We start from the raw sequence: 27094 nt of genomic DNA on the forward strand, positions 1-27094 counted from the left end.
CAATAGGCTAATCCTCCGCCTGCGGTGCCAGCACACTGGGTTCTAGTCCCGGTCAGGGCACCGGATTCTGTCCCAGTTGCCCCTCTTCCAGTCCAGCTCTCTGCTGTGGCCCGGGAGTGCAGTGGAGGATGGCCCAAGTGCTTGGGCCCTGCACCCTCATGGAGACCAGGAGAAGCAGCTGGCTCCTGCCATCGGATCAGCGCGGTGCACCAGCCGCAGCGGCCATTGGAGGGTGAACCAACGGTAAAGGAAGACCTTTCTAACTCTGTCAAAAATTTAAAAAAAATACATTGTTTGTGCTTTTACTAACTAAAACACCTTCTTTAAAAAGCTTAGAATAAGAACAAAGGATCCCAATAAATTAAAACTCATTTCAGGCCAGTTACATATTTGTTTTGTTTTTTGTTCTTAACCCAGATTCCTGTAGGTATGCACAAATCACTACTTTCCAGCATACTGTTCACTGTAGTGTTGGTTTCTACTTTATGTGGATACATTGGACAGTTAATAGACATTGTTTGCATGATAAGGGATTTTCCTTGGCATTTTTTAAAACTCAGATTCATTTGGAATGACTCTTAGGATGTGACTACCGCTGTACAGTTTGCCACTGGGGCAGCCAAAATGTAGAAACTGAGGTATGAGAGATCATCAAAAAGATAACATATTTTCTTTTTTCCCTTTCAGTGTGTTATAGCAGTCATCCCAGGACAAAGAATAACAATCTAAAGGAATGATACTGTTATGAGTATCCCTTCCACTATGTTTTAGGTGGTTTTAATTCATTCTTGACTGAGTAGTTAGAAAAGCTGATCGTAGATACTCCAGTCAAACCAGTGAATCAGCATCAGTGCACATACACACTCAACTAGACATTGGAAGCCCTGGGATTTAAACAAGTATTAATTTAACAACACCTCAGTCTTTTTCAAGAAGTATAATGGAGGTGGTCTTTACTTGATTTCTGGATCGACTGCTGCACACTTTATTTTTAGAGCTAAGTACAAAACTCAAAAACACTATAAACATTTAGGCTCATTTAACAAGTTTATAAACTGGAGTTAACAGCCCCTGTGTAAAACTTCTTAATACAAGTTAGACTACTTTCAGGCATTGGAGACCTTTGAATTTTGAGATGAAAGTGAAAAAATAAAAACTCCTATGGTCCTTCAGATATAGAACTGACTACTGAATTTTATTCACTTTTAAATGTAGAATAAAAAATCTTTTAAAATATTATTTCAGAAACATCAGTTAAATTTTGCTTTTCTACTTCAATTCTAGATGTCAGTTTTAATAAACTATCACTAGGGTGACATGGCCTATGATAAGGTCATTTTTAGGTACTCAGTGAGTATACATAAAGCATTTAAAGAATTCCTTAACTCAGATGATCCTAGTACACAGAATGCTTCAAAATTAACTTGGAATTATTACAGAACTTCATCAAGTTGAGTCTGGAACAGGGCTAAAGTAAAGTATTAAAGTACTAACTTCGTACAGGTGCATAAAGTTAAAATGTGCATTTAGAAATTATAAACTATAATAGCTTGGAATGTGAATATATAATGACATCAGTATACTAAAATACAATGAAGAATATATTTGTTGTTTATAATATTTGCTCTATTTAGTAGTTCAAATAATTGTTAGAGTGACATCTAGACCTCGAGAGATTTCCAAATATTTGAATTGTGAATCTCTTAAAACCAAGGCAAGTTCCTCAGTTCTCAAGAAAGAAATTGTACCTGTGTGAGAAGGTGAGAGAAATAACTAAAATTCTAGTAGATACAATCTGTTTTCTGTCTGTGGGTACAGTATTTTCTAACAGCAGTGAGGAATCCCCTCAATAACCTTTTCATCCCTCAAGCTGGTCAGCTTTCTTAATGCTTACTGCTCCAAAAGTATTTTTATGCAACAGTGAAGGTTTCAGAAAAGGCCATGTTTGTTCATATCAGTTCTGTATTGCTCTACTATGCATACAATCTCTCATCGCTCCTCTGTAAGCCACCCCTCCACCCCCCAAAAAATATTGATTAAACATAGAAAAGATTGTTTTCTTTTGTATTTAATGCAGTGAATGTGTAGTTAACAATACCGTTGAACTAAACACCTGGAATCTGATACAATGAAACAAATTAGTCATCTGTTAATGGTTACTATCCACTTGATACTTCTGAGGTTGTAGAATATCAGGCTTATAGACATCTGAGTAGACAGCGCAGAACATAAATCTCACAAAAGAATAATCACAGGTTATTTCAAACAAATTAACTCATCAGTAAACTTTCTGTTGTAACATCAACTTTATGGAATATTGTTTCAGCAACGAACAGTGATGGTATGCGAATATAAGCATGTCGTTTTAAACATGATGTGCTAGATAGAGCATACTGAGGTCAAAGCCTTTCTGTAGAAAGGGAATTTAATTGACATTCTTTCAAGCATAGTGTATAAACAGATCAAAATAGTTCTAGTATAAGAAATAGTATTTTAACAACATATCTCTAAAATAAAAATACTTTAAAAATCAGCTTTGATGAGATTAAAGAATCTTTCTCTAGAATGAAATCTGTATTTCTTCCTTTTGACCTTCCTACCACAGCCCCCACCTTAACCCTATCCCCATCTATTTTATTAATAAAGTAGTGCAAAACATTGTCTGCAGCAATTTCAACTGAGTTGAATTCCCTACCAAGTCAGGGAAGTAATAAAACATTCTCACCAACTGACTGACCACTTTCTTCAGAGGTATGCTCCCTCCATGTATCAGGGAGTTAGATACAAAAACTACCATTAAGAGTTGGGAATGCAGTTTCTACGTGTGGATTCCATGGTAGGTAGTGAAACGTTTTTAAAGGTACCCCCCACCCCCAATAAGCAGTTTATTTTACAAAACAAGTTTTCATGCATTCATATCAAGAGATTACTTTTTCATAAATGAATGTAATGAAACACTGGCATATCACTTAGCACACTACATTCTTCTTGATATTAAAATTCACACTAATAACAAAAACCACAGTATGCATTAAAGCATTTCAGTAACCTGATGAGAAGGCAGGTTATTTCTTTTTCTGTGAGAACACTTGAGTATTAAATAATTTTTAGATGCACAAAGGTATATTCTGACACCAAAAGCAATATGGGTTTAGTTAGCTAGTATTGTTGACAACTGAACTGGGATGCTAATTTGGTATGAATTAAAGTAGTTGTAGGTATAAAATTCACATAGGCAATCATTTATAAACCTGGCAGTATTTTGGTTGTATAGTCCTGTAGAGATTTCAAGGTTTCTTTTTGATGGAATGATAGAAGGTTTGAAAGTTCTTTTTTTTCTAGGATTTCAGAGTTGAAAACTCCTCTGGGGGGGGGGGGTGGAGGGTAGGAGTGTATCTTCACTTAGGTCTGATGAGGCCGATTCCAGCTAATAAGTAATTTGCACAGGAGTGGGTGTCAGGATCTATGTTGAATTGAAATGCATCCATTCCATTATTCAAGCTTTGGGACCCCCCCCCTTTAGAAATGTATAAAACATAGGAAACTGTAATTGGTTACTTTTCAGGTGAAAAATAGACACATTTAGAAAAAAAAAACTAACATCAAATCGACATTTACATTTTGTGTAGATTTAGTCAGGACACAGTTGAACATTTCATCTAATATTCTAGTTCTTCCACTTGTAATTAGAGCCGTGTGTATCTTCCAATGATATTCTTAAATTTTTTCTTGCAGTGTGTTAGATTATTATCCACAGCTAACAAGGCTTTCACACAGCAGTAGCTAAACCTTTATCAAGTTGAGTCTGTACAATGGAAGTATATTTCCAAAGACATATGCCTTTGTACACTATTTACAAACTCTCTCAATCGTGATAAAAAGACAAAATAAATAAAAAGCAGAAAGAAAGGAAATGCAGCTGAGGCTGAAGGCTTTTTCTTCTCTCTTCCCAGACAGATGCCGGTCTCCTCAGCGCTGGGAGCTGGCTAGCCAAGATTGTTTTTCTTCCTTTTATATGGGCTGTGAGAAGGATCTGGTTTCAGTTCTTGGTATTGCACCTGTTTAAACAGAGTTCAGAGAAAGCTGGTCAGGTGGCCACTTTCTGGCAAAAGAATGAGACTTGCTTGGGGACTCGGGATGGGGGTTGGTGCTCGGTATCTGCAGCTGGATGCAGAAAACAGTCAAAGGACAGAGCGAGAGTCAGAAGGGAATCCTGCCAGAAACTACTTGGAGCTCTGAGGTGAACACTGGGGTCCTTGCTGGCTACAGCAATCACTTGCAGAGCGTCTCTATCTATTCTGAAGGACTTGAGAGTGCGGTTCCTTGCCAGTTACTCTTTGTTTAATATAGTCTTAGTCTCCATCCAGCCCACTCTCCTATCCCAGCAAAGAAAAGCTCAGCTGAAACAAAGGAAAAATGTATTGCTGGAATCCAGTTTCAGGATTGTTTTTTCTGAAAAGAATTGATGGTTCACAGGCAATGAACTCCAAGGACTTCAAAGGGCTTTGAGTTGTCCCCAGTCTTCGAAAAGCACCCAGTGCCCCCTCCCAACCCTGCCACACTCACTGACCTACTAAATACCCATATTCTTGCAAATTCTGGGATGAAGTATTTTTCTCTTCAATGTCCACTGGAACATTTTGCTCTTCTCATCTAATACTCCTGCTTCCTCAGGTGATGGTGACTTCCTTTCCCAGACTCCTGCTGTACTGCACGCCTCCTGGACAGCCCTGGTAAGTTTGTCATACAACCTGCTCTCATTATCATATTCTCTATCAGCTGTTTGTAGGACACCCCAAGCACATTAAGTTCCTGAGTGGGAAACTGCTGCAGCCACACTACATTCAAGCAACAGCAGTAGTGATGAAACCTACATACATACCACTTGTACATCTGAAGGGACTCTGGAAAGGAAGTCTAGCAGTTCATTGTTATCAATTGCATATGGACTCCGAAGCTTTTTCGTAAATTTATTGATACCTGAAAAATGATAGATCAAATTAGCACAGTTTGCTCCTGAAGGAAGCAGGAGACCCAACTTTCTCCTTTCAAGCAGGAAAGTCTGTGAAGAAAACAAAAAGCATTTCACCGGCAAGAATGAGCAGAATTGGGCTTCTTCTGCCCAGAGTTTCAGATTTTAGAAACTTGCTTTAGTGTTTCATTTAGGACGAAGCTTCTTGTACTTTAGAACTGACATTGGTAACACAGTATGTCTAATGTATTGGCTTCCTTCCCCCCACCCCCAGCCCCTGAAACCTTTTATTTAAGGTATATAAACTTTATGCATTTCATAAGTATAACTTTAGGAACACAGTGATATTTCCCACCAGCACTCCCACCCTTCTTCCTCCTCCCTCTCCTATTCTTTACTAAGATCTATTTTCAGTTACCTTTATACACATAAGATTAATTAGTATACTAAGAGTTCAACAAATAGGGATAAAAGAGGTTTAGAAGACATGTGACCTTGATTTTGTTCAACCTGAAATAAGGATTTGCATTAATTTTTGTGGAGAAATAGCCAGCTTGAATAGTTAGTCACCTCACTGGTGAAACATGGCCATAAACTCTAGTCTCTCAGCTGCCTTTCAGGGCGTTCACTCAGAATGAACTTCTGGAATCCCGATTTTGGACTCTGTCTCACCGATTCAAGACCCCTGGCTTCAATCTCTGCCTAATATTTCAGCAGTCACCTACCACTAAAGGAATACTCTTCTTGTTTTATTTCATTTGATGAAACGGGAAGCCCAGACACACTCTCCAAAATTACTTTTTAAGACAAGTGAGGCCACGCAGGTTACACAGCCACATGTGAGCTTCGGGCTCCAGTTTCAGAGACCCAGGGGAAACAAAGGAGGTTTGTCACCTGTAGTGACAGAGATGGCTCCACCAGCCCAAGGCAGGTCTGACCTTAGGTTAGAATGAATACGCTGCCACCCATGACTCTCTACCCTAGGGCCTTCAATAAAACAGCATCTGCTTGAAATATCAGAGGAAGGAATGAAAGACGAGGGAATGAACATACATACATAACCAAAGTGCTGTCTTAACTGAATTTCACCCACCCCCTCCCCAGGACATAAAGGTAGTGGTAAGGGCTTGCTAAGCTAGGACAGGATGGCCCAAAAAAGGAAACCACTGCACTTTAACACATCAGGCCTACTTATTATTTCAGTGTAGTTCTTTAAAAGCCGTAAAAAGAATACAACTCCCCCTTTGCATTTCATTTAGGTTTAGCAATGTTAGAGAATTTCTCTTCCACCCAGTCTTGTTTACACAAGCGTACTTTCCTAAATCTAGTGGAAAATAAGTATTACAAAAAAAACTGCATGAATTTCAGAATTTTTTGCACCAAAATAAACTTAATCTTTTAATTCCATTTCCGATGAACTTCTTAAAGTACCATTGTGTATACGAGGATCATTAATATCAGTTTTATATGTTAATAAATCACAAAGACTGAAAACCAAGAATGTTATCAGGAGAGAAATCTATAAAGAATGCTGAAACTGACTACCCCCTAAGTGAGGTTTACAAGAAGTGGTGGCATGCATCATAATTGCTTTAACAAAAACTAAGACCCAGAATATCACCTTTAAGTGGCTTTTTCTGGGGGCATTCTTACCTGGTCCATGGAAAGCAGGATTTTTCTTCCTAAGGAGCTTGTAAATACTGGGAACCTTTTTCCTGAATCCTAAAGGTGACCTCTTAAACAGGCAGCATGTATAGTACCATGTTTACATATACTTCTACAAGATAAAGTACCCTAGCAAAAAAAAAAAACCATACTGTCCTAAATGCACCATATGGATCGAAGTGCCTCTGTTTGAGTGTAAGTGGTGAAAATAAATCAGAGCAGTATCTAGACACAGCTACACTTTGATATATGAAGAATCCACACGACTACATGTTTATGGTATGATGGAGCCTATGATGCCAGATAAGAAAAATGCATTTTGCAGGTAGACCTAAATCTTGATACTGTTGTTATTTTTAACTGACCTGTCTCTTTTCATCACGGAATAGCTTCATGACCATAAATACAGGGAACTACTGACAGTATAACTCATCCCTTCCTTAAAAAACAGTTTGTTCTTAGCAGTTTAAAAAAAAAAAAAAAAAAAGTAGCTTTACTTACCCCAGACAAGGACAATGTATCTCAGTGGAATGAAGTACAGGATGACTGTGAACACACACAAGGCGACTATGGCCAGCCAGCTTAAGAATGGGACAGTCCAGTTGAAAGTACTGAATGGAAAAGTAACATATCAGCACGTCATACCTTTTTCAAAGAAATATGAAAATACACATGCTGCTATCCTACTTGAAACTTAGTCTGCATTTCTCTCTGGAATAGAAGCCGAGTGTAATAGGCTATTAGAGGATACAAGTTAGTCATAATCTGTTCATTTCCATTAACACAGAGCCCAGGTAAATGGTCTTTCTACCAACCCCACCTGATGGGTGAGGTGACTTCAGTGTCCAAAGCCATTGCACTTTGTGGGTGCCTCTCCAAATGGTAAGAAAAGATCTTTGTTTTTATTGCCAAAGCTGAGACCCAGCCTTGTTTTCTCCAGGTTTTCATACAGGGAATGTCCCTGGTCCTCCCATTCTTCCTTCCATCAGTTTTCAGGATTTTCCACATTGGAAATGAAACTTTTCTAATTATATGTAAACATAAATCTTACGCCTTTGTATAAATCTTCCGAAGCGAATTCCTTAGGGGAATACCCCCTACTTAGCTATGTTTCTGTCGAGTGGAAATGAGGTAAGAGCACAAAGCAGTTAGCCTGCCATCATGGTGGTTCTTCCCAGAAATAACAGAGGTAGGTGGCCAGCGCCGCAGCTCACTAGGCTAATCCTCCGCCTGCGGCGCCGGCACCCCACGTTCTAGTCCCGGTTGGTCCTCTTCTATGTCCAGCTCTCTGCTGTGGCCCGGGAGTGCGGTGGAGGATGGCCCAAGTGCTTGGGCCCTGCACCCGCATGGGAGACCAGGAGGAAGCACCTGGCTCCTGGCTTTGGATCGGCACAGCACGCCGGCCATAGCAGCCATTTGGGGGGTGAACCAACGGAAAAAGGAAGACCTTTCTCTCTCTCTCTAACTCTGCCTGTCAAAAAAATAACAACAACAAAGGTAGGGAAGAGAAAGAGTAATCATTTCCAATACTGTTCTCCCTATGTGACTTGTGGAAAAGGAGGACCCAGCGTATGAGCAGATCTGTGGGACAGGCCTGGGAAGGTGAGGATGGCCGCCGGGTGGGGCTGGTGGTGACTGATACAGTGGGGGGCCAGGCAGAGAAGGCTGCTTAACAAGCAGAAACGGGACCAAAGAACACAAACAAGGAGGAGGTCCCAGAAGATCGTACTAAGGAGAAGGGCCAGAAAGCTGATAAAAGATTCCTTAAATGATCTGGAAAATTGGGGAAGTGGAACACAGATAATAATAATGTAAAGCTTTTTGTGTAGAAGTTCTGGGGTGAATCTCAGAAAATGGAAACACTGCATCGAGCCTCCATGGTCAGGCACATACATTTAGTACCGTTTACAGGCATACCATTCCTCTCCTCAGTGTTCAGCCACCAAAGAGGAATTGACCAAAAAGGTACTTTAAAAATAAAGAATTTGAGACAAGAATAATTTTTTGAAATACATTTTCCATGAACTTTTTGAAGATTCCTCATTTATGTTGACTCTTTGGCACAGTTTAATGAAAAGAACCAAGAAGGTAGCAAATCTGTTTTAAAGACTAGATTTTGTATGTGACTATAGCCCTCCATTCCCCACCCCCCAGATAAAATGGGGGTCGCCTTTATTGTGTGCAGGAAGACTGATTGTGGAAAACATGTTTATGATGTGAATCGGTGTGATACTATCAGAGCTAAGCAATACGGCGATGAGAAGGGCCCCAAAGACACATCAGAAAAAGAGCAAGCTCCGTATGCTATGGGGCCACACAAATGCTTTATATTTATGCTCATTTCCTGGTCAGTTAGGATGGGGTTTGACCAGGGCAGTCTTAACCCAATAAAGGGTAACTACTGAGAGATTTTCTTCATTGGTGAAACTCTGGGGAATGGTTCCTCAGCTCTGGCACATAGCTTGCTTTTTATGTCTCTCTAGGTCAATTGTTTTCCTAAAACTGTGTTTTCTAGTAAAAGAGCCAACGGTGGATCCATCTGGTGGTCCTCTTTTCAGTAACACTTGGGGTCTGGCTTTGCTCTGTCTTCTTCCCCTCACGGCCAGAGTGAGCATCCTGTAGCTGTCACCAGGTAAGGGAGCATGCCTGCCCTCGCTGACGGACACCTGTGCTTCCCTTGTGTCTGCCTGCTTGTGGAGAGAACAGAAGGCTGAGGGTCTGCTTGCTTTCCCGTGGCTCAGTGCAGAGCCATCCATCACACTACCCCATGTGTGAGGGCACTGGCTCTTCCCTCAGAAAACCTTCCTTCTGGGCAGCCCCAATGAAGGGCTCCCTGTGTTCTCCCTACTCTTGTTGGAAGGCTAAATGGCAAAGAATCCTCACCAGTGTAGCTAATGTTGGAAGGGGAAAAAAAAAGACCGCCCTTTTCTATTTCCACACTCGACATTATGGAATCTAAATCTAGAATATGATCTTCCCCCAAAAAGAGATGCAATTCAAGGAAGTTCTGGAATGATTATTTAGTAACAAGATATGGTAATTATAGAGGCTTTTCATTTTGTGCTTAAAGATTGCTTCTGAATCTGCTTTCTGGATGATGTGACCCCAGAAGACTTTCTCTTTTTTTGTTTCCAAAAGATTGTTGTGGAGAAGCGATGGCTCCTATGAGACTCAGTGGATCTTATGCCATGTTCATACACCTCAGCATGGAAAGTTAAACAAAACCCAGGTTTCCCCAAGGCTGATCCACTGCCAAAAGCCAGCTATACCCTTCAACTGGTGACAGCGGTCCAGCCAAGCACCTGTGCTGAGGCCTCTGACCCCCCGGAGTTAGAGAGGGGCTTCCACCTCCTGGCCATTAATTGCTAGCCTGGCCTCAAAGCTGGCCCATGGTGTGCTGGCACGCAAGAAGGTTTCTGTCAGGTATCAGCACACACCAAACCTCAGAGAAAGGACGGCATTCAGTAGGGAAATGGCCTGAAACTAGGACTTCCCCCTGTGCTTCCATGCGTAGGATGCAGGAAACAAGGGGAAATTCTTAGAGATAGAAATAGCAGAGAGCAAGGAGAGAGAAGAGATGTGACGGTCTTCACAAGTCTCAGATTGAATGCTGTATGGGAACAAGGGAGAGGCTGTTCTAATAGAATACAACAGAGTGGAAACTCAGCAGCTATGCATATGGGGAAATCCATTGAACAAAAAATTATACAAAAGAAAATGCATTATCTCTTGTCACATGAAAGGCACTGGACAAGTGACTCACACCTTTGGTTTAAATAATTTACTCCTCTCAAAGTGTGCATGATACGGATCCGAATCTGTCGAACACTTTGGGTTATGACTAAATAAACAATGGATAGAGGAAACTGGGAAAATGTGGGCTTCTCTGGATATACAGTACTGCTTCTCGGGTAGACCATTAGAAATCAACCTATGCTGGCCAATTTTCATGCAGTTTAGTAGTATGGGGCCTTAGGATGTCTTTGATAATCGGTCATTTTAAATCTATCTTATGGTCTTTATAAGGAAAGTTGTTGTGAAAGTGTATTAGTAAATAAATTTCTTTTAAATAAAGCACATTGTAAAATTAGAATGCCAGTTTCTTAATGGGATGCTATGGCTTTAACTGTAAAAATTCCATGCATTTTTCCAAATTACAAAGTATTAGTTTATTTCATTAACAATTGCGATCTGAGCTGTTTAACTACATAAAAATTTAAAAGATTTAAAAAATGTTTTAAGCAATTTAGAGTAACAATGTAAAATATATCTAAACCAATAATAAAAAGCAGGTGCCTTGATTACCTGAATCCTTATTTAGCGTGTTTTTTTCCTATCATGATTTCATGGTATTCCATTTAAGAACAAAGTCTTTCACTGTGAAAAATGTGTTAAAATTTAGGACGGTGTTATTTCTTCAAAGCTACAAGTATGACTTCTTTCCAACCAATATGTTCTAAATTTCAGGAAGGAAATTGACAGAACTTTCATAAACCAAAGACTGGCAGAGACAAAGTAAATAATGATGAAAATGAACAATAGATCACCCAGAAGGAGTGTCCCTGCCAAAAAGAACATGGCACTTCACCCTCCGTGAAACAGATGCACACCCTGACCCCACAGGAGGCCAGGGCTGCCGGGTCAACATCACTCACTTCTTGATCCTTTCGCCAAAGGAAGCCACTTCATCTAGGATGTTCTGGACACTGACACATACCTCCTGGATGGCATAGATTTTATTGATGAATCCCTTTTTTTCACTGTCCTAAAATACAATAAACGAAATTCTGTGTGAGTAAATGTATTTTTTTTAATTTAAGGTATACAAATATCGTAAGTACAGAATTAGGAACACAGTGATACTTCCCACCCTAGCCTCGCTCCCGCCCACATTCCCACCCTTCTTCCTCCTCCCTGTTAGTAAAGATACTCTCTTTTTTTATAAATATTTATTCATTTTTATGACAGGCAGAGTGGACAGAGAGAGAGAGAGAGAAAGGTCTTCCTTTGCCCTTGGTTCACCCTCTAATGGCCGCTGCGGCCAGCGCACCGCGCTGATCAGATGGCAGGAGCCAGGTACCCATCCTGGTCTCCCATGGGGTGCAGGGCCCAAGAACTTGGGCCATCCTCCACTGCACTCCCGGGCCACAGCAGAGAGCTGGCCTGGAAGAGGGGCAACTGGGACAGAATCCGGCGCCCCGACCGAGACTAGAACCCAGTGTGCTGGTGCCACAAGGTGGAGGATTTAGCCCAGTGAGCCGCGGCGCCGGCCAGTAAAGATACTCTTTAGGGGCTTGCTTTCTTTGAATTGTCCTTCTCTTGCACTTTGAAACCTCAGTGTCATCTCTGTGGTATATAAAGGGATAACCAGAGTGCATCAAACGTTGAAGCTCTTTAGAGTACATTGTGGACCTGTGCTGCCACAAAGGTAGTTGCAGCCCAGGCAGTACGGGTTCTGATGCTCTTGTCCTGATGAACAGAAGCGTGTTGGGCAGTGGTGGGTGTAGTGCAAGAGGAAGAGCAGATCTTGGAATTACCATTTGGCACCACCACAGACCTACCACTTTTCACTTAGCAAACCTCATTGTTGACCCCATCACCCATAAGCCTCTGTCCAATAGTAGTTAGATCGTTTAGCTGTAGTGAATGCTGATTGCAAATGAGAAGGCCTATCAATAAGCAATGAAAACTGCAAAAAATTACAAGATCAGCTGAAATCTCGTAAGAATGTATCTTGGATTAGATACACACTAAGCCTGACCTGCAACTCGTTTTAAAAAAACAAATCGATTTATTTGAAAGAGTGACAGGGAGAGACAGAACATCCATCCACTGGTTAATTTGCCAAATGGTCACAGTGGCTAGGGCTGATCCAGACCAAAGGCAGGAGCCCAGAACTCCATACCGGTATCCCACATGGGTGGCAGGGGCCCAAGTACTCAGACCATCTCATACTGCTTTCCGAGGCACATCAGCAGGGAGCTTAATTGGAAGCGGAGCAGCCAAGACTTGAACCAGCACTCTGACATGGGATGCCAGTGTCACAAGTGGTGGCCTAAACTGCTGTGCCACACCACTGGCCACAGACCCCCAACTCTTAGAAATAAGTTCTATATATGATACAGTAGCATATGCTATATTAGGGTTCTAAGTACGTAATCTCACATCCCACCCCATATACTTTTAAGATTGCGCTGAATTTAAGCAAGGTTGGTGCACTCCAGGGAATAGTGAGATTGAGCATAAAGCACCCAGGGAGTGGTGTGAGCCTAGGGGAAGTGTGCGTGTAATTTTAGACCCAGAGGAAGAAATAGTAGTGGCCTTTCACGATAGAAAATTCTGCTTAGTAGCCTGGCACCCCAGGCTCTTGCCTAGACTGTTTAGTGGAGACCATCCAACCCTGATTCCATGACTTCATTCCTCCATGCCAGCTTGAATATCTGTGGAAATGCAGATCCAATTTCATTACTTTAACTTCTTTTGAACACTTGCCAGAACACTTGAGACCTCATGTGGCAGTCAGAGCTTGCTGAAAGCAGCCAGGAAGCTAGAATAATAATGTCATGTTGCACATTTACATACTGACTCTCATTTCAGAGGAGTCTAAGGCACTTTCCACTGTGAACACTTGGCCAGGGCTGGCATCTTGCCACCTCAGAAAGGAAGGGTGCACTAGTGGCAGGTGTGCGTGCATTCTCCAAGGACAACAGGGTGCACTGGGACCAAGGACAGGAGACCAGTTTTACAACTTGATCTTTTGTATATATATCACTTACTTAGAGTATTCATTTTAAATCTAACTGCCATGGGAGAAATTATCTACATCATTCATCTTGCTTATTCCAAAATGCACTGTCAAACAGTGAGGTAGGTGAGACACATGAAGCTCTATCAGCGTAGGCAATAATGAGCTACTCTCAAAGTTCCCTGTTTTCAAGTCACCCTTCACTTGCCGTGACAGACTTGGGGGCAGCAGTGTCTTACCTTTTCTCAATTTCAAGTAATAAAGTAAAATGCAGTAATTTCACTTACGTAGTAGTATACTTCAGAATACAGTGATTAACCAATGGCTTCAGTTCCTTCCTTAAAAAATTACAGAGTTGGTCTTTCCTAGTAATATGCACAGTGCTTAGTGTTCTCATCTCTCCAGTGCTAAATTCATTTAATGTTTATGAAGTAAAATGTTCTTGGATTTTTCTATCTACAGAGTAAATCAAACTACTGAAGCATGCTGGTTGTACAGTAAAAGCCCACTGAGAATAATGCCTTTCCAGCTCAAAATGATGTTAAAAATATTTCTTTCACAATAACAATAAAATATGTAAAGTAGTTAGGCATAACTTTAACAAGAAATGTACAAAATCTAAATGAATATAGAAGCACCGTGTTTGTATACTGCAATACTGACTATTAAAATACCTTTTTTTCATTGAATGTGTAGGTTTAATGCAATTTCAACCAACCCTAATGTTTGGACTACAGAAGAACAATAAGAATGTGATAAAGTGTTTCTAAAGATCATTGGGAAAAACAAATACTGCCAAGAATTTTTGCAAAACAGGAATAATAAGCTAATGGGCATTGAAAAGAGACACTGGATTTATGATGAGACATCATAATAATGAAAGAAGTTAACCAGTTGGGGAACATTTGGTTAAAGCCTTCCTCAGAGTGGATGTTTGGTACAATGGTTATGATACTGTTGTGAGGATGTCTCCATCCTGTATGGGAGTCCCAGCTCTGGCTCTGATTCTACCTGCCTGCTAATGTGCACCCTGGGAAGCAGCAAACCATGTCTCAAGTGCTGGGGTCCCTGCCACCCACATGGGAGACCCAGACTGGGTGCTGGGCTCTGGGCTTCAGCCTAGCCCAACCCTGGTCATTGTGGGCATTTCTCTGTTTCTCTGCTTTTCAAATAAGTTGAAGAATAATAAAAATTCTTCCTTAGACTTAAAACTACTTGAGATAGGACAAGTCTACCTCAATATCTGCCTCAACAGATTGTCCCACGTACATTCTAAGTTAATTTTTAAAAGCTAAAAATGCAGGAGTCACTGTGTACTTACTCCTCACGTAGGATCTCTGTCAATGTGTTGTTCAATGTGAATTAATGCTAAAACTAGTACTCAAACAGTATTTTACACTTTATGTTCTGTGTGGGTGCAAACTGATGAAATCTTTACTTAATATATACTAAATCAATCTTCTATATATAAAGATAATTGAAAATGAATCTTGATGTGAATGGAATGGGAGAGGGAGTGGGAGATGGGAGGGGTGCAGGTGGGAGGGAAGTTATGGGGGGGAAAAAGCCATTGTAATCCATAAAGTGCACTTTGGAAATTTATATTTACTAAATAAAAGTTTTTTTTAAAAAAAGCTAAAAATGAATTATAAACAGACCAAACAAGTGAGTTATTTGCTGACCTTGGAATAGGAAAGATACAAGCAGTAAAAGAAATCACAAAGGAAGTAACTGCTAGCAACAGTTAAATACAATTAAAACATGTCCCACGTAAAAGGGTAAGTGGAATAAAACTGCAACATATGACATTATGGGATGGTACTTCCAGTATGTCCAGCAAGCATCTGAAAAAAATGCAGTTTTGTTTATAATAACAGTTATTAACATGTCAGATGGTATTAATTTGGCACATATAATTGGCAGACTATTATGAAGTCACAAAATACTTAAAAATGTTGAATTATAACAAAAATGCTTATGAACTAGCACAGGCATTTTCACAGTATTAAGACATTACTTGGGTCACCTGCATACCCTTTTTTAATTTAAGATTTATTTATTTGAAAGGCAGTGTTAAAGGCACAGGGGGTGGGGTCTTCCATAAACTGGGTCACTCCCCAAATGGCCGCAACAGCCGGAGATGAGCCGATCCGAAGCCAGGAGCCTGGCGCTGCTTCCCACTTTCCCACATAGATGCAGGGGTCCAAGGGCTTGGGCCATCTTCTGCTACATTCCCAGGCACATTAGCAGGAAGCTGGATCGGAAGTGGAGCAGCCAGGACTCAAACCTGTGCCCATATAGGATGCTGACACAGAAGGCAGCATTTTTACACACAGGCCCCTCCTACATCCCTTATTGTAGTGCCGTCTTGTAGTTCCACATCCACTTCCTATTCCAGTTCCTGCAAATGCATGCCCTAGGAGATACCAGTTGATGGTTCAAGTACTTGAGTCTCTGCCACCATATGGGAGACCTGAATTGAGTTCTAGATTCCTGGCTTCAGTCTGGCCCACCCCTGGCAGCTGCCAACATTCGGGGTGTGAACCAGTGGATGGAAGATTGTCTCTTTTCAACTAAATTTTTAAAAATGTTTAAAAACATTTAAATTATGACCTAACAATTTTTAGGAAGAAAATGATACACAGTATACTTGTAACTCATTTTTAAATGGCGATGTCAGGGGAAAAGGTGAAGAGAATGTGTCAGAGTACTTGGGCAATGAAAGTTGATCTTCATAATTTCCTAGAACATTCAAATTCTTGTAGTTGATATGATGTTTTTTGCTTCTCTGCTCTAAATATTTCCCTGGTTTTCTCCAATTATTAAAGGAAGATGGGTAGGAGAAATAAACTACTTATTGCAAGCATGGGTTTACTGTAATTTTAAGTTACTAATTTTTAAAAAATTTTTCTCAGCTATCATAAATAATGACTTTTGGAAAATAGCAAAATACAAAGGCACACATTAAGCACTGAGAAGTATTTTTCACACAGCTCAGTCATTCCCCTCCCACAGCATCAAATCAGGCCTCTTGATCCACAGGTTCCCTCCACATCCATGGAATATTCAGGAATGCAACTTTCATCTGTACTGAACATGTTCAGATTTTTTTTCTTGCCATTATTTTCTAAACAATACAGTATAGCAACTATTTATGTAGCTTTTACATTGTATTCATATTGTAAGTAATCTAAAGATGATTTAGAGTACTGGAGATATGCATAGGTTATACACAAATGTTAAACAATGTTTTATGTACGAGATTTGAGCATCCACAGACTTTGTAGGGAGTCCTGCAACCAATCCCCTGCAGATACCGAGAGATGACATGTAACTAACTTCTCTCCACCGTACAGAAGAGGACCCAGCGGCTCAGGGGAACAAGACAGAGCTAGCGCTGGGACAAAGACTGGCCAATGCCAGAGTCTGACTTTCTGTAATATACCATGTGACCTTCTGTTCTTTCCAGTAAGGTTTCAGGTCTCACCTGGGATCTCTGCAAAACAAACAAGACTAGAAAGTGTTCAGAAATTTGTATTACAGACAAATAGCCTTGAGGCCAAACTCTTCACTAAGAAAATGAAATCCAGGGGGCAGCCATGTGGTGCAGAAGTTAAGACACCAGTTGGGACCCCTGCATCCCATTTGGGAGTGTCTGAGTTGGGGTCCTGGCCCTGCTCCTGATTCTAACTTTGTGCTCATGCACACCCTCTGCAACCTACATAAGAGACCCAGATTGAGTTCCAGGCTCCTGGCTCCAGTGTGGCCCAGCCCCAAATGTTGCAGGCATGTACGGAGTGAACCAATGGATGGGAGGTCTCTGTCTCTCCACCTTTCGAATAAAAAAAAATTTAAAGCTACAGAAAATGATATCTGGAACTATATTCTAAGATAAAAAGTGAAATAGGTGTTAAGAAGCACCAAATGTAAATAATATACTGTGCAAATATTACATGTGCGACATTCATTAATACAATGCCACTTAAGACACCACAAAGACAATTTGTAGTAAATCCTTTGACATCCAAGTGCTGATAATAATTACTGAATTTCTTACAAATGTGCTCTTTTAATTTTCTTTGTTTCTCTTCCACTCCCAGCCCACTGCCACTCCCCCCAACCCAGGCCACCAAAAGTCACAAAGAGTTGGTCTGTAATGTTGGCAACATTTTGAAAAGCAACTATTTTGGGGTAGAACTTTTATTTAAAATCTCTTATCAAATTCTATATTCCTCCACTGAGCTCTCTAAGCAATGAAGTAATTACTCTTTATATACAGTATATGACCCAAAAATGCAGTGGGTAATGGAATTGCTCTGTGTTCTATTCCAGTCTTTCACACTTTTTTCACTAATGTTCAATACTTTATTAGTACAGAATAAATTGGTACATTTCTTTTATTATCGTTTTTGCTTTCCTTTATAAACCAGCTTGGAGGAAAGAAATATCATAGGGTAGTTAATCATCCAAAAGCTTGGTAGTGACACTTTAAAAAGAAAAAAAGCTTTATTAAGATTTCTTTTGAAGATGTTAAATCCATAAAAATAGCTGTAACTATAAATCTGAGAACTTGTGAGATTTATATTGCACAACTACTTCTAAAAAACATTCTACCAATTAAAAAAAAAATAGAGTCCACAATGCATCCACAAAGGTAAAAATTACTGTCGTTGTCTAATATGTGGCTATTTTCCTATCAGATATCACAACAAAGTTCACAACTTCTCTGTTTTGAGATCTTTGGGAAAATCCAAAAACCTACAGAATCAATAGGAGTACCTTACCTATCTGGAGAACCCTGATCATTGACTTGCAAGCCAAAATAACAGATGCCCTCCCTCATAGATTCTGTTCTGAACGGGGACAGGGAGCCAAAGGGATAGGCATCAGGGGAGTGTATTCTGGGACTGGTTCCTCAAGCCGAGCTGCATCCTGCCTCAGCCGTTACTGCATGGAAGGGCCCTGCCAAAGTGGTCATTGTCGACAATGCTGGCATCTAAGGGACTGAGCCTGCGGAACACCTGTGCTTGTTGTTGTTGTTGTTAGGAACACTAACTTTTTTTAACTGACACATAAAAATTACACATGCTTATAGGATCCCATGTGATGGCTTCATACATGACATACACATTGTATAATGTCTAAAGCAGGATAAACATCTGTCTCCTCAAATGTTTAGCATTTCTTTATGGAGAAAATTTATAAAATCCTTTCTTCTAACTTTTTTCTTTTTTAGGAAAATTTATGGTACAACAGCATTATCTGTGCTCACCCTACTGTGCAAGAAGACACAGAACTTGTTTCTCCTATCTAACTATCACCGCAGGCACATTAATCAACCTTTCCCCATCCCTTTCTCACTCCTACACTGCCCAGCCTCTGGTAACCCCCATTACACCCTCAACTTCTATGAAATCAACATTTTTAGATTGCACATATGAGTGAGATCATGTGGTTCTTGCTTACTTCATTTAACATAATAATCTCTAATTCCATCCATGATCTTGGCATTGATAAGATTTCATCCTTTTTATGGCTGAATAGTATCCCATTGTGCATGAGTGCTGGCTGATCACAGTTAGCAGGTGTGGTGAGTTTGTTTGCTCTCAGTATTACTAACATAAAGGCCAATGTTCTGTTCTTTTGTAGGGTAAGAGAGTATCTTAAGAGTGAAAGGAGGAGGGACTATGAAGTCCAATGTGGGGATAATGAACATAAATGGAACTGTGCCAGCAAACCAGGGTGTATGAGCACCTTACTGTTTCCTGGAGGAAGGATTAAGATCTGAGATACCTCCTACCCCAAAGAGCTAACCTTGATCCTAAGTTGGCTTCTCCTTTGAAGTCTTGCTATGTAAGACTCTGACTAAACGTGAGTGTTTTTTTTTAGAAGAAAGATTTATTTTTTATGAAGATTTATTTATTTATTTGAAAGGCATAGTTAAAGAGATAGAGACAGAGAAAAAGAGAGAGATGGGTCTCCCATCTGCTGGTTCACTCCCCAAATGGCCACCAGGGCTAGGGCTGGGCCGGACTGGGAACCAGGAGCTTCATCTGGGTCTCTCTCATGTGTGCAGGGGCCCAAGCACTTGGACCGTCTTCTGGTGCTTTTCCAGGCACATTATCAGGGAGCTGGTACTCGGGCCTGCACCCACAGGGATTCCAGTGTCCCATATGGTAGCTTTACTGGCTACACTACAACGCCAGCCCCAAAGGTGAGCGATATGTTGGATACTTAACTGTACAGCGTCGTTTATCATTGACCATAGCTCCTCTGAACAAATGTAGCCTCACAGAAAGTCTGCAGTTGAGTATGGAATCTGCTTGTATTTCCTGAGGTTTATTTTCTATGCTAAAAGTCGTAAGGTACAGATTGGATAAAGGTTCACAAAGGAGGGATGAAATGTTTTCTCTGTGCCAGTGTTCCTTTTTTTTTTTTTTCCTTGAGATCTAGAAAATGACCTCTCAGCCCCAAATCTGGAATTGTGAGAAATCCTCACAGAGGACAGTGTAGCCACTCAGAGTCCCTTTATTGCATCTTATCTAAGGGTCTCACTCAGTTCTCACCACATCAAATCTGACCCAGGTACTTGAGCTTGGTTGCCTTGGCTCTGCTCCTGATAACTACCCTTACAAAGTAGACACCCTTCCCTGAGACACTGGGAGACGGAGAGATATTTAAGGTTAAGAGGATAAAGGGATCCCATTTAACAAGACAGTATATTTTTCTCTCAGAAAAGGAAACAGTTCTCCAAAGCAAAGATATTTTAGGGTTCAGAGGACTAAAATAATACATGCAAAGTTCCTATCACAATGCTTCATACAAATGAAGCAAACGGTCTATAATTATTATTAGTGATATTAATAAAACTATAATTCTTTAGCAAAAAATGATTTTTACTCCTTTTGGCTTCTATTAAAAACAAAATTTTGAAACTTTGAGTTTACAACTATTAGGAACCTTTTAGGCACGTTTGGTGTTGCTCCAAATGATTTAGTACTAATCTGATGTCAGATTCTATTTGCAAAAATGATGGTAGATTCCTTTTTGAAAAGATTTATTTATTTGCGAGTGAAGGAGGGAGAAGGGGGAGGGCGGGAAGTAGGGGGAATATGGGGGAAATGAGACAGCAAACAATAGTGCCTTTATCTTCTTATTCACTCCCCAAATGCCCACAACAGCCGGGACTGGGTCAGGCCAAAAGGTGGGTACCTGGAACTCTATGCAGATCTCCCACATGGCTGCCAGGGGCCCTATATTAGGCCATTCTCTGCTGCCTTCCCAGGTGCATTAGCAGGAAGCTAGAGGAGCCAGAGCTTAACAAGAACTTAGATATGGGATACAGGTATCCCAAGCAGTGGCTTTACGGCAGCAGCACCACACGTACCCTACTGGGTTATGGTGTTCCATTGCCATCTTCCCCACTTCTGCTGACTTGGCACAGGGTCCGCTGCTTTGTTTTGCAGAACAAGCATTTACCTGGTCTTAGGTATTTGCTGCCTCCATTGCAGCACAGTCTTAGGCTCTTCAGTGCTCATTCCTTACATTGCAACTTGGAGTAACATTTAGTTGTCCCTTAGGCAGTTGGCTCAGTTTTATCTGTTTGCATACAACTTTAAAGGTGACTGTGAAGTAACAAGAATTTGGAATAACAACTTGGACTACACAGTGCAGACAACAGGCATGTTTAAGTGGCAGCTGGCAGTCCAGGAGTTACGATGAAAGCCAAGAAGGAAAAGAATGGAAAGACAAAGATAAGGGGACAAAGGAGGGAAAAGAAGAATGAAGAAAGGAGGAGAGGAAAGGCAAAACGGAAGAGGAAAATGGAGTAGATAATTGGCAGAAGGGCTGACTGCAGAGAATGAGCAGGAGCCCGAGGGAAGCTGGGTGAACATGAGGAAGGGAAGGAGAACATCTCGGATTAGAAACAAAAATGGCTGAAAACCAAAATGTGCCAACCATGCTCGTTTCTAATTAACCAAAAAGTATTGCTGCATGCAAAAGGCTGCATAGCCATCAAACACTTTTTTATCTTTTTACAGGCAGAGTGGACAGCGAGAGAGAGAGACAGAGAGAAAGGTCTTCCTTTTTCTGTTGGTTCACCCCCCAGTGGCCGCTGCGGCCGGCGCACCTTGCTGATCCGAAGGCAGGAGCCAGATGCTGCTTCTGGTCTCCCATGTAGGTGCAGGGCCCAAGCACTTGGGCCATCCTCCACTGCCTTCCCGGGCCACAGCAGAGAGCTGGACTGGAAGAGGAGCAACCGGGACAGAATCTGGGGCCCCAACCAAGACTAGAACCCGGTGTGCCAGCGCCGCAGGCAGAGCATTAGCCTAGTGAGCTGCAGTACCAGCCAAAACACTTTCCATTAAATGTAAAGAAACCTGTATTGAGCACTCAGGGATGCAGATGGCTTGTTGTCATGAGAGCTCACTCCTCCTGAAGCCAAATATCTTGCTGCTCAGACACCTCATCACGTAGGGAACTGCAAATCTCCCTGTCCTAGAGACTTCAGCAAACCCCACCTGCTGTCCAGCTGACACTTACAAGCTCTGATAAGATCGGGACTACCTCTCAGTATCAACACCTTCGATCCCACATCCACGCCAGCAGGCACAGGGCGCCCGTTCTACAGACGGTCCTATCGGGGGCTTTTGCCCCAGGAGAAGCTCAGCTGTCAGATGCACTCCACCCGTGCACAAGGGCCAGACAGGCTCATCCAAGCCACGCTGAGGCTGGGAGGCCATGGCTCCTAGTGACCAGAGGGGAAAGAGCGCCCTCCGGGGTTTGCCTGCCGAGTCAAAGTGAACCGATTCAGGAAAGGTTTGGAAACCTCCCAGTACACACAGGATTATGGTGGCCTGGGACAATTCACTGCCCCTCCTGAGATATCATGGTGGGCGGGCGGGGAGGAAAAGGATAAGTAAGGTCATTTTCTAAAATTCTCTGGCTGGACTTAACCATTCTACAGGTATCAAGGGCTATGGCATAGCCTCTGCCCTCCATAGCTGTTTGAAAGTTTGAGGATGCTGTGGTTGGGTGAGATTTCTCTTGCTATTTTTAAAATGTATTCGTATATTTGAAGTGCAGAGAAACTGAGAAAGAGATGTTCTGTTGTCTGGTTCACTCCCCAAATGCCCACGACAGCTAGAATCGGGCCAGGCTGAAGCTGGAAGCGAGAACATCATCTGAGTCTCCCAAGTGGGTGGCAGGGACCCCAGTAGCTGGCCATCCTCTGCTACCTCCCCAGGTCCACCAGCAGGGAGCTGGATCACAAGTGGAGCAGGTGGGCCTCAAGTCTGACACTCTTTCGGGGATGTCGGTGTCCCGAGAGGCAGTTAGTCTGTGTGTTCAGTCAGAAGTTCAGAGTTGAAGTGAGAATTCCGAAAGTCAATACCGAGTTTGTCTCCGCATCCAAATAGCAAATGCTGGCCTAGGTTTGACTTATCTCAGTTTCCAATGAAAAAGATGTGCGCGTACCTGTTTTCAAAAGCCTCTTTTAAAACTGTTCCCTTCAATTTCTACTGCATGTTTAAATATGGTTGAAGTTCACGTGCAGAGCTGGGTAGGCCCTTGCGAGTTCAGAAGAGGCTGTGGCCATGCAATAATCCCAGATGGCCCCATCTCAATCTCACTGAGAAGATGACCAGACATCTGACCAACTGGCTCTGCTACAGAGCGTGGGTCAAATGCTGACTCCTTCACTGCATTCAGGACGTGACTGGAGCAGTTTATCCAACTTCTAAAGTGGAAACAAGGGGCCGGTGCTGTGGCACAGCAGGTTACACTGCCACCTGCGACACCGACACCCTGTATGGGTGCCGGTTCCAAGTCCAGGCTGCTCTATTTCCAATCCAGCTCTCTGTTAATGTGCCTGGGAAAGCCGCAAAAGATGGCCCAAAGTACTTGGGCACCTGCCACCCATGTGGAAGACCCGGATATAGCTCCTGAGTTAGGCCTGGCCCAACCCTGGCTGTTGTGGCCATTTGCAGAGTGAACCAACGAATGGAAGATTGATCTCCCTCTCTCTCTCTCTCTCTCTCTCTCTCTATATATATATATATATATACTATATATATATCTATATATATCTATATATCTATCTATAGATATACTATATCTATATAAATATATATACATATATATTTATATTTATTTATATTTATATATTTATTTAAATATTTATATAGAGAAACTCTGTCTTTCAAATAAATAAATAAATCTTAAAAAACAAAAATAGGGGCCAGCGCTGTGGCATAGCGAGTAAAAGCCGCCTCCTACAGTACCGGTAACCCATATGGGTGCCGGTTTGAGTCCTAGCTGCTCCACTTCTGATTCAGCTTCTTGCTAATGTGCCTGGGAAGGCAGCAGAAGATGGCGCAAGTCCTTGGGCCCCTGCACCCATGTGGGAGACCCAGAAGCAGCTCCTGGCTCCTGGCTTTGGATCAGTTCAACTCTGGCCATTGCAGTTATTTGGAGAGTGAACCAGTGGATGGAAGACATTTCTGACTGTCTGTCTCTACCTCTCTCTGTAACTCTGTCTTTCAAATAAATAAAATAAATCTTTATAAAGAAAACTGGGACTATGTGCTGGTTATGAAATGCAACTAGTTACTACATTTGGAGCATTAGCTACAAATGTCTGGAAATGCTCCATAATATTAGTCACTAGTACTATTAACAATTGGAAGAAACTAAAAAGGGAAACACTATAAATATATATGTAATATTCTAAAACATTAAATTTTATTAAATCTTGGGGCCAGTGTTGTAATGCAGTGTTATGCCTCCATTTACAACACCTGCACCCCATATGAGCTCCAGTCCTGGCTGTTCCACTTCCAACACAGCTCCCTACTCGTGCACCGGGGAAGACAGCAGATGATGGCCCAAGCACCTGGGCCCTGTGCCTCCATGCAGGAGACCCGGATGGAGTTCCAGGCTTCTGATTTGACCTGGCCCAGCCAGGGTCGCTACGGCCATTTGGGCAATGAACCAGTGGATGGAAGATCACTCTGACTCTCCCTCTCGCTCTGTAACTCTGCCTTTCAAATAAAGAAACCTTACCATTTTATTAAATCTTAATAAAAAGGACACCTTGAAAAAGATAGATCTTCAGAAGGGCAGGATTTTCTCCAGTGATGAGTTCTCAGGAGTGTTAATGTAGAGTTGTATAACTTCTTTGTCATAGGTATCACCGGATATGAGCCTGATCATCTTGATGTGTATGACAGATAATACTTCTCAGTCCCCACATAAGGAAACTGTACACCAGCTGTCTAGGGTCTCACCCTGAGCTTCTACCTCCCTCTGTGCTGTCTCCTGTGGCACCTCAGCTGCACTGACATCACCACTCTCCAGTACCCCTGACCCACGGGAAGTCGCCTGTCTTCTGTAGGCCACTGGGCATCTCACGCCAGACACACACCTTTTATCCTGCCATGTACCTATCAGTCTTCTGCAAGAACCACTGCCCACTCAAACCTGTGACTGGTTCTTCAACACTTCACAGCTGAATCAGGGCCAGGCTGGTTTACTCATAAACAGCACAAGCTCTGTCGCCAAACTGCTGACAGTGCAGCTGTTCATCCAAGAAAACTCCTTTTATTGATTGATCGATGTTTGTCATTTCTTATTTGAAAGACAGAGATACAGGCAGAGACAGGCAGAGTTCTCCTTTCTACTGGTTCACAACCCAAATACCTGAAATAGCCAGGATTTGGGCCATGCTAAACCTAGGAGCCCAGAGCCCAATCCATGTCTCCCTTGTGAGTGGCAGGGACCGCAGTGCTTGAGCCATCACTTGCCCCCTCACAGGGTGTGCATGAGCAGGAAGCTGGAAGGGGGAACAGAGCCAGGGCGCAGACCCAGGCCTCCAATATGGGATACAGGCATCCAAAATGGCAGCTTAACATTTGTGCCAGACACCTACCCCAGTTCCTTTTATTATACACACAAAAAGACACATAAAATCTTTGGGACCCTGGATGATTTTTTTTCTTAAACTTGTTATGAAAATAATCATTTACCTTTTACAGGACTTTAAGGCTTATAAAGCATTTTTAATTTACCTTTCCCATGTGAGATGGGCAGGACCAGGTGGTCCTCCCATTTTACAGACCTGAAGCAGCTCTCGTTATTAGTCGCAAAGATTTCCTAAGACTACAACCCACGCCCCATGATTGAAATCAGGATTCTTTGAGGTCACTGTGAAAAGCCATCAAGTCACAGATGGTATTTTTTTTCACTGCATTGTTTCAGATATTCAGACTTGGCTCTTGCCGAAAGCTAACCTTGAGCTATAATCAAATTGTGTGAGAAAAGCATCCCATTAGCATTAGAAAAACAATGTTCTTTGTGACATCTCCAGAACCAAGTAAGGATTATTTTGTGAAATCCGGAGGCTATTTTTCTTTACAAATATTTTACAAGACAAACTTGTACCTTTCTTAAAAAAAAAAAAAAAAAAAAAAGCACATCTGTTGTAAATTACTGCCTTACAGAAAGAGAGAATCACCATCCCTTCTCTCCATCTGAGCTTAAAAGAGATTTGTTGACATATTCTAAGGCCAGCATAGACAAAACAGCACAGGAAGGAGGAGGCGGTGAGCAGGACCAGCCTTTTTGCTCTGCCTAAACGAATTCCACATGCCCTAGGAACCATTAGCTGTTTTTTATTTCCTGCTCTCAAGATCTGTAGCGAAAATAATCTGGGGTAGAGAAACACTGCACTTCCCCCTCCCCAAGATGCTGTGTTAGCAAACGGAACATAGCAGCCACCTTCAGCAACCCACGGTCTTCAATAATCCATTTCTCAAACACTACTGGTATTTCCTTTCCGAACAAAGATGGACTGGGACTGGAATCAATTTCATCATTCGGATGGTTACAATTGCCAAGTTTCTGGAAATAATTGCTGTTTAAATACCAGATAATATTTTTATACGAAGCCATCAACAGTTTTACTGCTATTTAATTTCCATGATTTGTTTGTTTGCTGTTAAGGTGTTCGGTGTTCCCAGAGCGTGATGTTCGGGGGTAGGGAGAAGTCTTAAGAACAAGTGGGAAGAAAAGCAATGTCCAAGGGGAGCAAATGACCTGACCTGCAGCTGCCAAACAAGGAAATGAGCCTTAGGACATAATGATTTACTCCAGCATTTGGGGGTTCTCTCCCCCCATGTCTCTGTGTACCACAGATTGATATCAACCATCGCTTCCAGACTCGGCTTGCCAAGAGGACCCCAGAACAGGCGTGTGAACCCTGGGCTGTCCTCAGAGCTAACAGCGCTCTTCCATGAGATGCGACGAAGCAGAGGCGATGTCAGCACGGATAAAGCGCCCAGCAACCGTGGAGGGGATCAGGCCCTCTTCCTCTATTGATACCATATGGAGGACATACCTGAGCTACAGCTTAGTGCTCTGTGGGATGCTGCTGACACACGGGGAGGCCTCCCCTAAACCCCTGCCCTACTGCAGACGAAATCACCACAACCGGCTCACTCAGGTCCACCTGGAAGAAAATGCCAAAGGCCGGCTTTGTGCAGCTGATGGCCACGCTGCCATAAACTTGCTTGTGTGGAGCACGGTCCGGCTTTCCATGAATTGGGAGAGGAGACACAGGCAAGGAAAAGAAGGGAATCCGTTTGAAAAATTCGAAGTCTCACTCTGGGGATGGCGAATGGCTTGGCCACATAAAATCATTCGTTAGAAATGGT

General features: G+C 42.0%; 1 protein-coding gene across 19 annotated transcripts in view; it reads right to left on the reverse strand.

The window, feature by feature from the left end:
- Nucleotides 1-2052: 2052 nt before the first annotated feature.
- The window catches only part of MCTP1 (multiple C2 and transmembrane domain containing 1), a 767919-nt gene continuing 742877 nt past the window's right edge, over nt 2053-27094 (reverse strand). For all 19 annotated transcript variants that reach the window (XM_089313022.1, XM_051853978.3, XM_017344604.4 and 16 more), the window contains 4 exons: nt 11293-11402; nt 7139-7248; nt 4883-4980; nt 2053-4058 (listed from right to left, as the gene is read on the reverse strand). In XM_089313022.1, the coding sequence (XP_089169148.1) occupies nt 3987-4058; nt 4883-4980; nt 7139-7248; nt 11293-11402 (390 nt within the window). In that variant the 3' untranslated portion in view covers nt 2053-3986. The remainder of the gene's footprint in view (nt 4059-4882; nt 4981-7138; nt 7249-11292; nt 11403-27094) is intronic.

This window comes from Oryctolagus cuniculus, chromosome 14, assembly GCF_051225735.1.
Source record: "Oryctolagus cuniculus isolate XC-2025 breed Fujian yellow rabbit chromosome 14, ASM5122573v1, whole genome shotgun sequence".
Taxonomy (NCBI): domain Eukaryota; kingdom Metazoa; phylum Chordata; class Mammalia; order Lagomorpha; family Leporidae; genus Oryctolagus; species Oryctolagus cuniculus.